The sequence below is a fragment of the Zootermopsis nevadensis genome, unplaced genomic scaffold, assembly GCF_977971745.1.
Source record: "Zootermopsis nevadensis isolate Lab colony 2312 unplaced genomic scaffold, Znev_1.0 Znev_ptg000012l, whole genome shotgun sequence".
NCBI lineage: Eukaryota > Metazoa > Arthropoda > Insecta > Blattodea > Termopsidae > Zootermopsis > Zootermopsis nevadensis.
The window spans coordinates 545,435-561,523 of NW_028259144.1; the positions used below are offsets into that span (position 1 = coordinate 545,435).

Consider the following 16,089-nt stretch of genomic DNA (forward strand, 5'->3'; position numbering starts at 1 on the left):
AAATGATGAGATTATAATGAAAGTCACTATGTATGTTCTTGAATAAGGAAACTGGTCTTGAGTCAATTTTATATGTCAGAAACATATTTTTACACATCTAATACAATATATATATATCTATGAAATGTGTAAAAGATGTTATGTAGCTACTAACTGTTTACTTTATGTTCATACATAATTATTCATATAACGTTCTATTTCCTAATACATGAAATGTTGTAACCGAGCTGTTTGTGCAAACATGGACCATCCTACTTGCTACATGCCAACAATCTACAGACCTCCTTCGTGAACCTGTTTGAATTTAAACTCTCTTCCAAGTAGGATTTGAAATTTTCATGGTGGTAGTCTAGGCCAGTCATTTTTCTACTGTCCTTGTTCATCCTCATCATGTCCACCCACCTCCCTTCAGTCTGGAGATCCGCCTGATGGACTCCAAGGGGCCCTTATAAGTGCTGATTCTCAGACCTTTCTTTCTTTCCTGTCCTTCCCATCTTGCTGGCCAGGCTGTGATAAACACCCCCCCCCCCCCCAATTGGTCCAGCCAAGGCTCTGCCTTGACTGAGTTTAATATATTTCAAACCAATTCCACAGATGAGGCTTGATGACGGAGGCAGCAAAGATATGTGAAATGTTGGTGAACTTCTACCAGACTACATGGTGCAAAAACTCAAAAGACAGACATCTTCCCTTCCTTCTGCTGCTTGGAAATAGAGAACAGATCTGTTTACTAGGAGGGACTCTTCAGGGGCAGAAAAAATATTTTAGAATCTAATGTGGGATCTGAACCTTCATAGAGACCATGCATTTCACATGCTCAGAATGCTCTGCTGTTATCAGAAGCAAGAACTGAAGAAAAATCTGTATTTGATCCAACCTACGGCATTCAGTATGGCCACAAAAACACAGATGCTATTATTCATACATTTTGTGTTTCTATTTTGTGTGAGAAAACCTTTTACCCAGTGTCACAAATTCATAAGAAAACACCACCCATTGGCTTACGTAGAATAAACCTATAAGAAATTCAGAAATTCAAAATATGTAATTAGCTATAGATTCTTTTGTTGTGCAGTAAGCTGGGACATTTCAAAACAAATGATACAAACTGTATTTTTCATTTTCTCTGAAATTATACTTAAGAAAATACAAATTTAACAATTAGTTTCACTTCATATCTAAACCCTAGACATATAAAACCAGTTAATCAGTGAGACAAGGCTGCAGTACAAACTGTGTGTATGCCCACTGATAAAGTTAAATGCAACTGTAACTTTCTGGCACCGAGCAGGAACTGCATAAGTTACTGTCTAGCACTAATAGCAACTACTGTTAAAATTACTCACATACAAGTGAAACTGCATCCAACATCATGTTACATACCAATTATTGCTGTGTGTGTGGGTATCACTTCATTTCCTGATGAACAGTGTTTCTCTGCACAAACTGTGCGTGAAATGTGATTCTGCTAAAAACTGTCCGGAAAAAATTTTGTTGTAAATTTTCTGGGATCACAGTTCCCAAGGAGAGCAGGCATGTAGAAATTCATTAATAAAGCCAGGTCTACTGTGTTACTTCTGGATAAGAAATCTCATAAAACTGACATGTGCATTCATTTTGTAGTGTTCTGTCTGAAGACAGGTCCATATGAACAGGATCCTTCCATCCTTTTCTCGGACTGGGACCTGTTCATATACGTTCTTGGCAGGTGATCCAGAAGTGGTTTGCCATTGCCTTCTTCTGTGTGTGAATGGAGTAATTGTTGGGATGCCACGGAGGAAAACTCCGTGTTGCCTAGACCACGGCCTTGCCCAACACAAGTTATAAATTCGGGCACCGCCGGGAATCGAACCCGAGACCCCAGGATTACAAGGCCAGCGTTCTAACCGCTAGACCACCACTGAATAAGAAATAGAGAAACTGGGAGAGGTTAGAAAACACGATAGTAATCAGTAAGACGCCTTGCATAAGAGAGCAGCATCTCAAAACTGTCAACAGTTAAAGCAACAAAATTGCTTAAACTGTGTCCATGCTAGGTAACAGTATTTCATGCTTTACAGCCACATGACTCAGTTAGCAGGATTAATTTCTACAGCTGGATTTGGAATCAGCTCATGTATGAAATTGACCCTTGTTTGACTCTGCTTGTATAGGGACAGTATTATAACACAGGTAAGTTTATTTGATTGTTTTAAAAGAGAAATACTTGAATCACAGCAGGATAATTTTGTAATGCTTGGAAGTGAATCAAACAGTTCTTATCAAGAGCCAGGAAATTACAGTTGTTCTGTCAATGGGAGCACTGTACCAAGGGAATGATGCAAAACACTTAACATAAAGTTGACTGTAAATTAACAATAACAAGGTAAGAGATTAAAAACAAATATCTTTTGTGTCAAGAGAGGGAAGAAATTACAAAATAGACACTCTCAGACATGCCAAATAAAAATATCATGTGTTCCATGTATTCAAGATCCTGGAATAATGATATTTCTGAGGATAGATTAACTCAATCAGTAGACAGTTTCCTAGCATACATAAAAAAAAGTTTAAGAATGGCGAGTACGAGTGTGGGCCAGAAGATGCCCACGAACTGTAAATCCCTTATGGCATATATCACACTTGAAGGGTCGCTCACCAGTATGGGAGCGGATATGCACCCCAAGTGCCCCTCGCTGTGTAAATCCCTTACCACACTCATCACATTTATATGGCCTATCTCCGGTGTGCGTCCGAACATGAGCATCAAGGTCCCTTCTTACTGTGTAACTTTTACAACAATAGTCACATTTATAAGGACGATATCCCGTGTGTATTCGATTATGAACCATAAGGTGACCTTTACGAGCAAAACTTTTAGGGCAAACTTCACATTTATACGCCTTCTCTCCAGTATGCGTACTAATGTGAGGCACAAGATTATCAAGCCTACCAAATCTCTTGTTGCAGAATTCACACTTGAAAGGTTTGTCAGCATTATGGATTCGCATATGGGCTACGAGTACACCACGAAGAGTGAAACTTTTAGTACATACTTCACACTTAAACGGCTTATCACCAGTGTGTTTTCGATTGTGGGCAACGAGTTTGTCGCGAGTTATGAATCCTTTACTGCACACGTCACATTTAAATGGTTTATCTCCAGTGTGTATTCTCGAATGATTTAGAAGGTGGCGGGGCTGAGTAAAGCCCTTACCACATACATCACATTTGTAAGGTCTGTCTCCAGTGTGAATACGAGCATGAATTAAAAGATTTGAATTGCGGAAAAACCCTCTAGAACATACTTCACACTTGTAAGGTTTTTCGCTACTATGAATTCGAGAATGAGATATAAGATTATCCCGTCGCGAAAAGCTCTTACTACAGAAGTTACAATTGAAGGGTTTCTCACCAGTGTGGGTTCGATTATGTGCCACCAAAAGACCAGGTTTCAAGTAACTCTTACCACACACTCCACACTTGTAAGGCTTATCTTGTACTATAGCACTCACAGAACAATCACCTTGAACCAAAGCCACATCTTTTGCAGTACAATCACCTTGAACCAAAGCCTCATCACTTTCAGTACAATCATCTTGTACCAAACCATACTCATCCACCCTGTAAGAAAGGCAGTAAGTATTAAAGCAGACAGAAACATAGTGTGATCTTCTGAGTAGTAATGCTGTATGGACTTCTTGGTAGGTAGGTGTTTTAAAAGAGCATACTGCTATCTGCCTATAAGTCCAAATAGTGTTACTACTCAGAGGAATGATGTTGACATCTTCACAAAAGTGAAAACCTTGGAACATCATACATTACTGTTGGTATTAGCTTAGTCAAGACTCTTTGGGATTTATGTTATGGTCACATGGCAAAGGAATATTAGAACTTTGTGGTGCTGTAAACTCCTGTACCTTAGCAGTGGAAACACTACCATCACCAAATCCAGAAAACAAATAAAGAATATCAGTCATAACACCACACATTCAAAAATATTTATATAAAGTATTGTTATAAGTTAGTGATTCACACAACAGAAACATATGCCAAGTAATACACAGTATTCCATCACATTCTTGTATTATAAGACTAGGAACAGCTCAAAAAAGAGGTAACACATTCAGACTTGGAACTTAAATAGATGAGGTGTCTTAGATTTAATTGAACAGATAAAATGTAAATGTGATTTGGTAAACTAAAAAATACAACCATGATCCATCTGTTATATGTTTGGTCATCCACATGAAACTGCAATTACCTGATTTATTTACTGTATAGTGCAAAATATTCTTTGAAAAGTTGTTTGTTTCTTGGCTTGTGAAAGAATACCTCACTTTCTTTTTGGAACCCTAAGGATAATCACTACATTCACAAAAAACCGCCACAAGACTCTATCCTGAGCTAGGTGCATCCACTTCGCTCCATCAATTCAACAGTGATTACTGACACAATAACGCTCACACCTCATTCAATTTCAGTTATCACAAAACCAATGCAATGGAACAACCATATGATTGTTACAAAGATAGTTTTTAAGTACCTCTTGGGAGAGTGATCAATAGCATCAAGTTAACTTATGAGATCCACACACAGACACTAAATGCATATGATACATCACACTCAAATACTGTGAAGTTGGCACATTTTAATTTAGAAGTAAATTCAAGTGATGCACTTCAAAATAACTAGAAGCCAAATCTCAGATTCTAATATACAAAATTATTAATTAAAAAGTAAAAAAATAATATAGAAGTGATCTCACCTGTCCACATCTGGCTCTGATTTTATCTCAAACTTCATCATTTCAGGATCATCCCATGACTCTTGCTCCTGTACATAGTTCATTAACATAACCAAAATGTATAGGCACCAGAAACAACTTTTAAAACAAAGTAATAAGGTAAAGATGGAACAGACCCTCAACCTAAGTTACCAACCAAAAGGACACATTGATAAGACCAACACACACCCATGCAAACATATAAATCCCTCTGCCATTCCCTTCAATAAAGAACTGACTAGTTCTACGACATGATGATTTGAAAATTATGAATGATCATTCAGCACATAACCAGCCACATTATGAACACCATATGCCTGAACAGATTTGCTAAATGGTAATATGTCTAACTTGTATTTAGACAATGCCCCATTTAATTTCTTGAAGAAAACTATCATGGTACCTTAAAAAAAAAATTAAAAAAATCCAACAGATGATTTGGGTGGAGTGTGTGCACAAGTTTTATGATACAAAAACCCAATATATGAGGCTCTTACTCCAAATGCATGTTTGTATAGCTGCAATCACTTAGTAGCATTCTTATTCTCACTTAAATAAAAATTGACCAATTATGAACTGGGTGGAGTCCTAAAGTGAGTTCAAAAACGAAATTACACTAGTACTCACCTCGATTTCTGTTTTGACTGCAGCAAAAAGAAATGGTAAAGGCTCATCTTCGTGACTTTCACGGTCGTATTCTGTTGGTGAAGGTACAGAGGACTCTTCTTTTGATTCGATTTTCACATTGACCGCATCCATGTTCACTCTAACCAACAGAGGATTTTATGGAAGTTTTATTTTAACCCGGTCGGTCAATCGTAATAATCCAAGTTTTCTTTATCTATAATGTTATAACTATAGCATTACGAGACAATAATTCTGCTGTTACTTAAAGTTTCACAGTACGGTGTACAAAAATGGATACTCTTCAGAAAAATAAGTGAATCAATACAAGCCACGCCAGCAAAAGTGTATTAGTTCGCACATATCAAACGACAGTTCGTATCCTATATGCCGTGATGAGCTGATATTAAATACTATAAACTTTCCACAGTTCCTTCTCCTCTGCGCTTGACTAATCTTAAACATCTAAAAACACCCAAAAGGGGCTGGTTTTAAGATATTCGGCCTCAAACCAAATATTGGCAATCTGGTACAACTTATGTTGAGAGGTAGGATTTGAGGTTTTCACAGCAGTGATCCTGAAGATTGCTGTCTTCTGGGTTATTGCGCCGTGTAGACTGGTAGATTTCCACCACGGTGTCAGAGGTCATACGGCCGTCATGACGGACGATCGTGGAAATCTACCAGACCACACGGCGCAATAACCCAGATGACAGCAATCTTATGTTGAAAGATTTGTATTGGCATTCTGATACTCAGCCTTAAAATAACTCGGGGTCCTATCCACTTTACCCAAACCAAATGGTCCTGGGTTAAAATCTCAGCCCAGAGACCTGGTACCCTGATAGGTATTAATGGGTTTCCTTAACCCCTCCAGGCAAATGCTGGGAAAGAACCTCATATTAGGCCATGACTGCCTCCTGTATATTTCAAGTGAATTATTGACTAGTGTCTTCTGTTTTGATGCTCTGAGCCACTGAAAGCGTCATTAAATAAACTGTAAATAAATATGGCACAAAACTGTAAACAAAAATAAAGGTATGTGAAGTGAAAATGGTTATATGAAATGACAAGAGCTGGACAACAAACACAGTCGGATGCTGTATTACAGAACTGAATGTAATTTAATTCTGTTCCAGTTTGGACCAATGCACACATCAAATACAAAACAGCCTGTTCGACTATGTAGTGATGCGTAACCTTGCTCTTGTTGGCAACATGCAGTTTACTGCATTAACCAATGTGTGTCATAAAGATATCTCAGATGGTAAATGTCTAATGATATTAACAGGTTATTATAAAAATGAATTTTTGGTTCTCTGTTTTTTCTTGTGATTGTATAATGATCTTTGCTTTAAAATAAATTTAGCAGAGACTACTAAAACTTGATAAATATTATCCAATCAAAGACGTACCGCACATTTAACAAACTATGATGGAATGTCATTTCAGGGCTTCATTTTTGTTTTCAACTAAAACATGAAGGTAGAACCAACTTTTCAAATGTCAGGATTTTAAATTAAAAAAAGCTTAGATAATGGACAAGTCCAACAAAATAATCATATGCAACTTTCTCCTCGAGTTCTACAGACTTTGCTATCAACAACATGTTCTGGGCTCTGCCTTTAATATGAATTGGGATAGTTAAAAAATTGTCCAGGTTCAGACAATTTTAGCCAAAAGGTCACTTCTAGTTTTAACAAAAATCCTAACATTCCACTGTTGTTTAACAGTGTGTATTAACTGCATAGGTAATATAATAGGCAAATGGGGGGGGGGGGGGGAAGATAAAAGTTTAAAGATACACAATGAAAGGAAACATTCTGATGAAGGTGACCAACAGTCAACTCTGATGATTATGTGCAAGTGAATGGTAAGTGTGGAAAATGAGTCAGAGGTAGCTATGACTTGTGCTGAGGCACCACAAAAGGAAACCAGAATTCTGTAGCAATACAGGATTTCTTCTAAACCTGAGAAATTATTTACCATGACGTAAAAGATTCCCAGGCCTGGAATAGTTAAGAAGTTGCAACAAGTCTGAAGAGAGTGGCAAATGAGCCAGAATCCAGTCACATTTTTTATTCCAATGTTTGGTATAATTTCTTTTCAAACCTGACAGGAAACAGGAGCTGGAGTACCTGAATATGTCACTAGGATGTTTTATACAAAATGGAAACGTGTATTTCTAAAATCATCTGTATCATGTTCAGACACCATACTGGTCAATACATGTTTCACTACAAGTTATATGTACAATATTAAAAAAAATGCATCAGATATGTTCAAAACTGAACCATATTTTGCTGAACATCATTTGATTTGAAAGTTACATGCATCACATTTTAAAATAAAAAATCTACTTCTTGGTCACTGATAGTGAATAGTAAAATCATAAAATCACTTATGGAAAACACCAATGAATCTTTCTTTCAATTTGTGAATGAATGTCAGTACTTAAAGTATAAAGTCTGATGAAACAATGTACTAGAAGTTCAAGAGCATGTATCATATATCTATAAATATGTGGGCTGTAAACCTACATACATATATGAATCTCCTGTTACAGTGTCCTAGTTTCTTAATGAGCACCAATATTTAATAAATATATAAAAACACTTCAAAGCCATAAACCAGAATGTGTGGGGAACAGTGTGGCACATTAAGTAATATTAACTTACCACTATGGCAACATGCTTTCGGTAACAAGAGCACAAAGCTCAGTTCATACATATAGCGACTAATATTTTTTCCTGTTAAACTATTCCTGCTACAATTTCATGATTCCATTTTCTTTCTATATATATATAGAAATATATATATATTCTACTCAATTATGTCTAAATTATCAACTTATTACTTTACCAGCCATTTTTTAAAACTAAATTTTGTCGCAACCAGAACACAAACCAGTAACTCCTATATTATTGAGTAGATTTCATACATTTGTTCTGGCTTTCATTTCTTCATTTCTTCATATATTCTACTTTATCTAATAATTTCTTTTAACATGATCAGTACCTCTTCCATTCTTAATATTACAGGACTGCTTCTAAATTACATTTGCACAAATATATACACATGTATTAGCATTACATTGACAAGCCGGTGCCACCTCCCACATAAAATAAGCTCAGAGTATTCACATGATATCCACATTGAGTATGTGGTCTTCATATGAATGAAAGGTCCCACAGTTAGTTGCAGAGCTAAAACATGAAAGACTGGGAACATTTTGCAAAATAATGTTTATACAGGACAACTAATTTTAGGATCTTAAATCTTTGCATACCGTGTAGTGTATTAGAACATAAAATAAGCAAACAAAAAACTATCAACAATATAAAAAAGACACTAGTGCCAAACGCGTTTCAACCTCAAGAGGTCATCATCAGTGGTAACAGGGAAATTAATTCATTTAATCAAAATGGTTTAAAAATAGGGGAGTGGCTGTGTCGGGGACACGGCCGTGGGTTTTACGTGAATACGTCTGCGTTAGCGGGTAATATTTTCTTTGGGATATGGGAATGAAATTCGGTGAGTATGGGCCGACATCAGAAAGTTTAAATTTTTCACGACTTATTTTTGATTTGTCACCAACAAATATTTTACAAAGTTCACATTTTATGGCTTAAATCGACAGATCTAGACGAGATCTTTCGTTTGGCACCAAAATCAGCACGCTAGCACATCGGAGTCGCGAATATACTGCCCGGAAATTTTCACCCACGCCCAAAATGGCCGCCAGTCGCCGCGGGCCCCCACCCGCGCCTCGTGCATGCGAGGCGCAAACTCAAGGTCATGCTCGATCGTAGTCCTATACCCGATCGAACGAGACCACATTTATTTCAATCGTGTTATTAGTCACGAAGTTATAGTGTCGGAATGGATCACCCTGCAAACGTTACATCGCCGTTTTCTTCCTGGTACCCCATATGTCGGTCTGATTTTAAACACGTGTTCACGTCAAAATGGTTTGTTTGTTTGCTTATTTTATGAACTAATCTTAGGGATAAAATATAAAAAAATTTCCCTCTCAGATAGGCAACCTGTAACTGTCTTAAGTTTGCACACCAATTTTAACCATTTTTAAATTCTCCCTATAAATATTTTCATGTGTATTCTAATTTAGTGTGGCTGTTCTATTAAATTAATCTAAAATTTAATATTCAATTTGTATGTTGGAATTTGCTGATGGAAACAGTAAAAAATGTTTCTGTAGCACATCTAAACCCAATTTCAAATTAACCTGATTTACTGATATTCTATCTCATTACCTGAGAGAAAAGTAAGATATTTTCCTCACTTATTTATAACCATACATATTTGATCAGAGTTATAATCTGACCCAAGTGAGGATCATTCTGGTCACAGGTGCTAGTCTGCATGGATCAACCTACATCTGCCATCTACTGACCTGTATAACAGAGTAGTGGACCAAAGAGAAACAGAAGGAAATATAAAAAGAATGCTATGCTACAGATGCAACAATAATCAAAAACTGGACGGAGGTAAACCATGGATGACAACACAGTCAAATATTTGCAGTGCATGGCTGGCATCACAAAACAAGCAAGGGGTACTCCTGCACCCCAAAACGCAAAAAAGAAATGTTTATTTTGTGATGGAACATACAGTGCACATCTTCCTCAGCATATGCAAAAAAACCACCACAATCACTGATTGGTTAAAAAGATGCCTTCATACTAATCTTGCAAGTTCATGTGCATTTAACAATACATTTAAATACTTGATAAACTACTCCACAATAGAGCTTTTGCATGGAGCATAGCACACTTACATTTACACTGTTACCTTGTAAAATTTAAGAAGTTCTTGTTCTTCAATCTTGAACATTCATTACATGGCTACGGGAATGTCTTTGCAAATTATGCTTATGTGAAAATCTCTTGTTACATACGTCACAACAGAACGGCTTTTCACCGGTGTGTGTACGTAGATGGGATTGTAGATGCAGGCTTCTAGAAAAGGCCTGATTACATATTTCACATCTGAATGGTTTCTCTCCGGTGTGAACACGTAAATGGCTATGTAGGATACTTTTCTGCGAGAACTTCTTGTTGCATATCTCACAACTAAATGGTTTTTCTCCCGTGTGAGTACGATAATGTTTCTCTAGACTACGCCTTTCAAAATAACCTTTACTACATATTTCACATGTGAAACGCTTGTCTCCCGCATGCATACGATAATGCTTCTTCAAAATATCTTTCTGTGTAAATCTTCTGGGGCACAATGTACAACTAAATGGCCTTTCTCTTGTATGTGTCATTCGATGCACAACCAGCTCACCATTCTGAATGAAAGTTTTATTGCATATTTCGCATTCATATCGTTTGTCACCTGTGTGAATACGATGATGCCTTTGCAAGTTGCCTTTCTGCGAGAAGTTTTTATTACAAATATCACATTTGTATGGTTTCTCCCCTGTGTGAGTGCGCCTGTGCGTTGCTAGATGCCCACTTTGGCAGAAGGCCTTGTTACATATATCACATTCGAAACGAGTGTCACCTGTGTGGATGCGATAATGTATCCTAAGATTCTCTTTGTGCTGGTACTGTTTACTACAAACATCACACTTGTAAGGAAGCACAATTCCTTTCCTAGCGTTTGAAGAAAAAGGCTCACTAGGGATATTGCCATCCTGATATGTGTTAACCTGAACTGAAGAAGTGCCACTACTGCCACCATTCAACTGTACACTGGCTGGCTGATCCACACTGTGTGTACTGTAACAAGGAAGCACTGAAGCACTATCATGCATCACATAATAATTTGTTTCATACAAAACACCTCATAAAACTAATCTGTGTCTCAAACCGATGAAATAATGGAGTCAATCACAGCACTGAAGCATAACACGAAAATGGAGTAACACAATACACTGCTACATAGAAGAACACCAGACAGGTGGGATTCTCTACTAGTATATGAAAATACTAATATACCAGAAAAGTAATTGTTTCTTTATCAAGTGAATACTGCTGTACTGTGCCAAACAGTATTACACATGAGTTGTGAGGTATTAGAAAATGAATGGCACTGTTTATAGGCACATCTGCAAAAAATGTGCCTGTTGGCTTCACCATATCTGTCAATATTTAATAACCTAAGAACTGCTGAACTGAAATTTGATACTGGGGAGTTTTAACAAACTGTTGCATACATACTTCTGTCAAAACCAGGCAATAATGAGCATTTACATGAAGACCAACATTAGTTCCTGTGTATATAAGTGGCTCTAAAATGTTGGGCAAATCCTCAATCAGACAGGCTCCCATAGCATTACCCAGTCATGCAATAGAATGACACGATCGCCATACCAGACAAATCATCCAAAGGTCACTGATCCCAGACAACTCTGATGTCACAAGTAACATTTGTAAAAGTCAATGGTGTTGTATTGTGCAAACTGAAAATCTAGAGGCAATGATGGAGCAATTGCACCAGAAATAATGGCAATTTCCTAACTTTATAAGACAGTATTTTGGGTTGTAGTGCTGTGTAGTCTAGTAGAAATTTACCAGTGTTTCAGAGGCCCTTGCTGCCTCCATCATCATGACACTACAACCCAGAAGACAGCCATCTTTGGATTCACCACTATGAAAACCTCAAATCCTACCTAATTTCTTAACTTGTCACACACTAATACAAATGTGGAAGCATGATGAAACCTTGATAGAAGAGAGATCACAAAGGAGGAGAGAGACAAAATACTGAAAGAAAGAAAAAGAGAGAGAGCAGAAGAAGTAAGGACAGAAAAAATAAACAAGGGATGTGTTAACATAAAAGCAATTTACAGGAGTTCATTAATTTATCAAAATTAAACAAAAGTCTATGGACAACTAATTTCTGAATATATGGACTAACCAGTTCACAGATACTTCATTGTCCTCTATGGTTACTTCATCCTTGAGCTCTTCCTTATTTGGAGTGACATCCCATGACATTCCTAGGGCAGCATCTTTACCTGAATCAGATTCCTCCTTGTCAATGTCCACACTGTGCTGCAATGTGAAAGTTTCACACTCCATATGTTATGTAGTACACATCTGCCTCAGTAAGTTGGTCAATTTAATGTATTTCATTAGATTACTAAGTTAAATCTTAGTGAAATGTTTAATTCCTATAGCAAAAGCATAGAAACCAAATACTCATGCAATGGCACCTTCAGTAAAAAAAATTTAAACTCACCTAAGATAGCTAACATTAATAATCATGGTAATACGCTCTGCTTCAGTAAGTAAACTGTTCAGAAAGACTTACCACAGCTTCACATTTCATTATTGGTAACGTTTCTGGTTCAAAGTGTTCAGTCTTTATAAATATTGGTTCATATTCTTCCAGTGGAGTAGACGGCCGTGAGCTGTCTGATTCAGGTTCCTCTTTGATTCCATCCATGCTGTTCTGTAAAACATTGATATTCATACAAACTCTGCAACAATTTATGGTGACGTTCACATAGTTTTAGGAATGGAATATAGTATAGAAGTATGAGCTTCTACAAATTCTCTCCCAAATTAAGTTTTTCTTATATTTCACTCATTTGACCACAGTCCCATGCCCAAAAGAAAAATTCCCAAAGCATACAATTTCCTAATATTATGTAACATACATGTAGTGTCATCACACAAGTGTCACAGTCATGGCATTTACAATGTCTGGGCTGGAGATTATTGCATACATATTATAGGTATTTTCACAAATATGTTCAGTATTCAATAATTTTCAACTGAAGTAAATTATTCTTGAGTAGAAGTGAGATAAAAGATAATCTTTTAATGCTGGCTTAAATACATTTACATCATTGATTTAAACTTTTAATTTTTTTCTGGAACAGCACTGAATAATTGGATCCCTGAATTGTAAGCACGTGTCTGATAACCAGTGAGCAATATTGAAGGTGCCAATAATCGGTATTATTAAGCTAGGTGACACTTTCCAAAGGTCAGCATGAAGTGGGCCAAGTTTCATGAATCTCATGAGATGAGAAATCTGGACCCTTCCTAACAAAAAGGATTCACGATCATTACATGAACAACACATACAATAGCTGCAGGTACAAAAACACTGTACCTACTTGGAAGATACTTATACAAAATGTTTATAATTTTAGAAATGATTACTTGCACCACTACTTTTATCTATTGCTGCTGATATGCTTTCTGCAAACAACATATAAAAAACACAAATATTTCAGTTATAAATATCACTAAGAGACGCAAGAAAACACAAAAATCGCAATGGTACAAAACGAACGAATAAACAAAAAGTCACTAGCAATTTCTATCCACTTTCTGCAATAAATAAGCGGATCTACTATAGAATTTGCAATCGAATTACCCACCTTCGTATTTGTATACTACGCTGTCTTTGCTGTAATTTAGTTTAATTAATCTTGGTATTATTTCTACAAATCACCACGACCCTACTCACACTTAGCAAAATACCACCACATCTACACAAAACAAGATGCCGAACGCAACATATGCCACCTGAATCATGTGCTAAGACAACGCCACTATAAAACTACGTCAATAAAATATTCTACGTTCTTTTTTCCTTTATAAAAGACATGTTTCTGCCTCTGCAAAAGATGCCTACACCAACATTTATACCCGTTACCGAGAAGGGCCCAATTAAATAAGAACGTGCCAAATATATTTCTGCTGTGCAGTTATTTCATTAAGTATAGAACACTAATGCCCTCGTCACTAAACTTGGAAAGACGAAATCTTCCCGTGACCTCCACCTGCCCAACAATGGTACCCTCCTTGTAAAATCGCAATAAACATTTTCCTTCTTATCAGAATACAAAACTTCAAGTTTTAATTTATTACTTATGCATCCATTTTAGAGGCTTAACACTTGCACAATGTCAATTATCTCTTCCATGCCATGTAGTGAGCCCTAACGAATTTATTTACTCGTATATTACTGTGTGGTGAAACTTTGGCCCTGGCTGCATTGTAAACTTATCACACAACTATCAGCAAACTGATTGCTAAACTCCTAAACATATCATGTTTGTAGCTAGACTCAATTGAGTGATCAGCTGAGATGAACTGTACATATTAGTATAAAGCATGATGTGTTTGTGGTTAAAGAATGGATTTAAACTTTCTGTCACATATCTTTGTAAATAGAAGCTGAAAAGCAGCTGTACGGCCAATAAATATCAAGCAGACGAACGCGGGCTGTTGCGCGACGAGCAGTTTGGGTTTCGGCCCAGACACAGCACGTCAATGCAGCTGGCTCGCCTCGTCGAAAGGGTCAACAGAAACCATGACGAGAGGCGGCTAACGGCGCGGTTTTCCTGGAAGTGGCCAAAGCCTTTGACACAGTCTGGGTCGAAGGCTTCCTATACGAACTGACCGTTCTCAACTTCCCGTCGTACCTGGTGAAAACCATCTCTTCCTACCTCGCTGGCCGGACATTCCAAACGTCCTTCCAATCGGCCACGTCCACATGTCGTGTCATGAGGGCCGGACTCGTCTCCCCTGTGCTCTTCAGTCTGTATGTCAACGACATACCCACACTGTCCCGCCACGTCGAGTTAACGCAGTACGCGGACGACAAGGCTCCCGTAGCCCAACGCTTCTCGTCGGGTTATCTGGAGACCTACCTCAGTAGACTTGAGCTCTGGCTCAGGGCCTGGAGGATTGCTATCAACGTCTCGAAGAGCACCGCGTTTCATCGTTTCGGCGAGAAGACACATCCAACAGCCCAGAGCAGTGCAGTTTCTCGGACAGCCGATCCAATGGGTCAAAACAGCGCGGTATCTGGGGGTTACCCTTGACGCCGGGCTTTCCTGGTCGGCGCACGTCAACCAGGTGGGAAGGAAGGCGGCACAACGATTGGGTGTGCTAGGTCCGCTCCTTAATAGGAGAAGTGGCCTGTCCATCAGGAACGGTGTGCTGCTCTATAAGCAGCTCATCCGTCCCATGATGGATTACGCATGCCCCATCTGGAGGTCAGCTGCCAGCAGTCACATCAGGAAGCTGCAAGTGGTGCAATCCAAGTGTCTTCGCATTCGCGCACAAGGATTTGGGGATTTCACTCTTCGCCGACCACATCAGAGCACTGACCGAGAGCTTCGACTCCAAGTTAGCTGGTGTGGGGAACCCCTTAGTCCGGCAACTTGGGAGGCACTCGTGCCGAATGAGGGCTGTCAGAGGTCACCCAAGGGCAACCGAGGGGGACTAATGTTCAGCAGGCCAGCCGAGGCTGTCCCCAAAAGACGGCCAAGTCGGCGCAAAGAGTGGTCAGTCCACTCAGCTACACTGACTGAGGTTTCCCGTGCTTTTCCTCAGTTGTAAGGCGAATAACAGGGTATAATCTAATAGGGGCACTCTTCAGAATGTGAAACTGTGAAATAGCTCGGAATAGTGTTCGGTATTTCCTGAATAATTGGAAGAGAATTTTCAGATTCATAGGATTTTGATCAGTAATGCAAAGTCAGGATAAGTTAAGGAATGTGAAGTATTTGTAGTGATTGGCCAAAGGAAAGACAAGTTTTGCAGTAATACCATTTTTATCTGAATATTGTTCTAAACATGTGCTGCTTGTCCTTTGCTATTATTATCACGGAGGCCCTCAGCCGAAGTGACCCCCCCCCCCTCTGGGTTCAAACCTCAGAGAACCGACCAACCAAATTCTTTGGACAAGTTGCCTGACAGGAT

At 38.2% G+C, this 16,089-nt stretch overlaps 1 protein-coding gene across 1 annotated transcript; it reads right to left on the reverse strand.

Moving 5' to 3' along the window:
- Positions 1-1,087: 1,087 nt before the first annotated feature.
- LOC110833395 (uncharacterized) lies at positions 1,088-14,711 on the reverse strand. Its single transcript, XM_087348145.1, has 7 exons — positions 13,755-14,711; positions 12,674-12,814; positions 12,278-12,414; positions 10,232-11,136; positions 5,393-5,547; positions 4,748-4,815; positions 1,088-3,603 (listed from the first exon to the last, which is right to left on the reverse strand). The coding sequence occupies exons 2-7, from the start codon at positions 12,806-12,808 to the stop codon at positions 2,550-2,552; spliced, it is 2,454 nt and encodes an 817-aa protein (XP_087204271.1). The 5' UTR covers positions 12,809-12,814; positions 13,755-14,711; the 3' UTR covers positions 1,088-2,549.
- Positions 14,712-16,089: the final 1,378 nt, after the last annotated feature.

What these genes read in the sequence shown, in the direction of transcription:
- LOC110833395 (XM_087348145.1), bottom strand. Translation starts at nt 12,808, where the DNA reads ATGGATGGAATCAAAGAGGAACCTGAATCAGACAGCTCACGGCCGTCT. An exon ending in AATGAAGTATCTGTGAACTG is followed by an intron (nt 11,137 to 12,277) that starts GTTAGTCCATAT and finishes TCCTTGTTACAG; the next exon opens with TACACACAGTGTGGATCAGC. An exon ending in TGTAATGAATGTTCAAGATT is followed by an intron (nt 5,548 to 10,231) that starts GAAGAACAAGAA and finishes AACTTCCATAAA; the next exon opens with ATCCTCTGTTGGTTAGAGTG.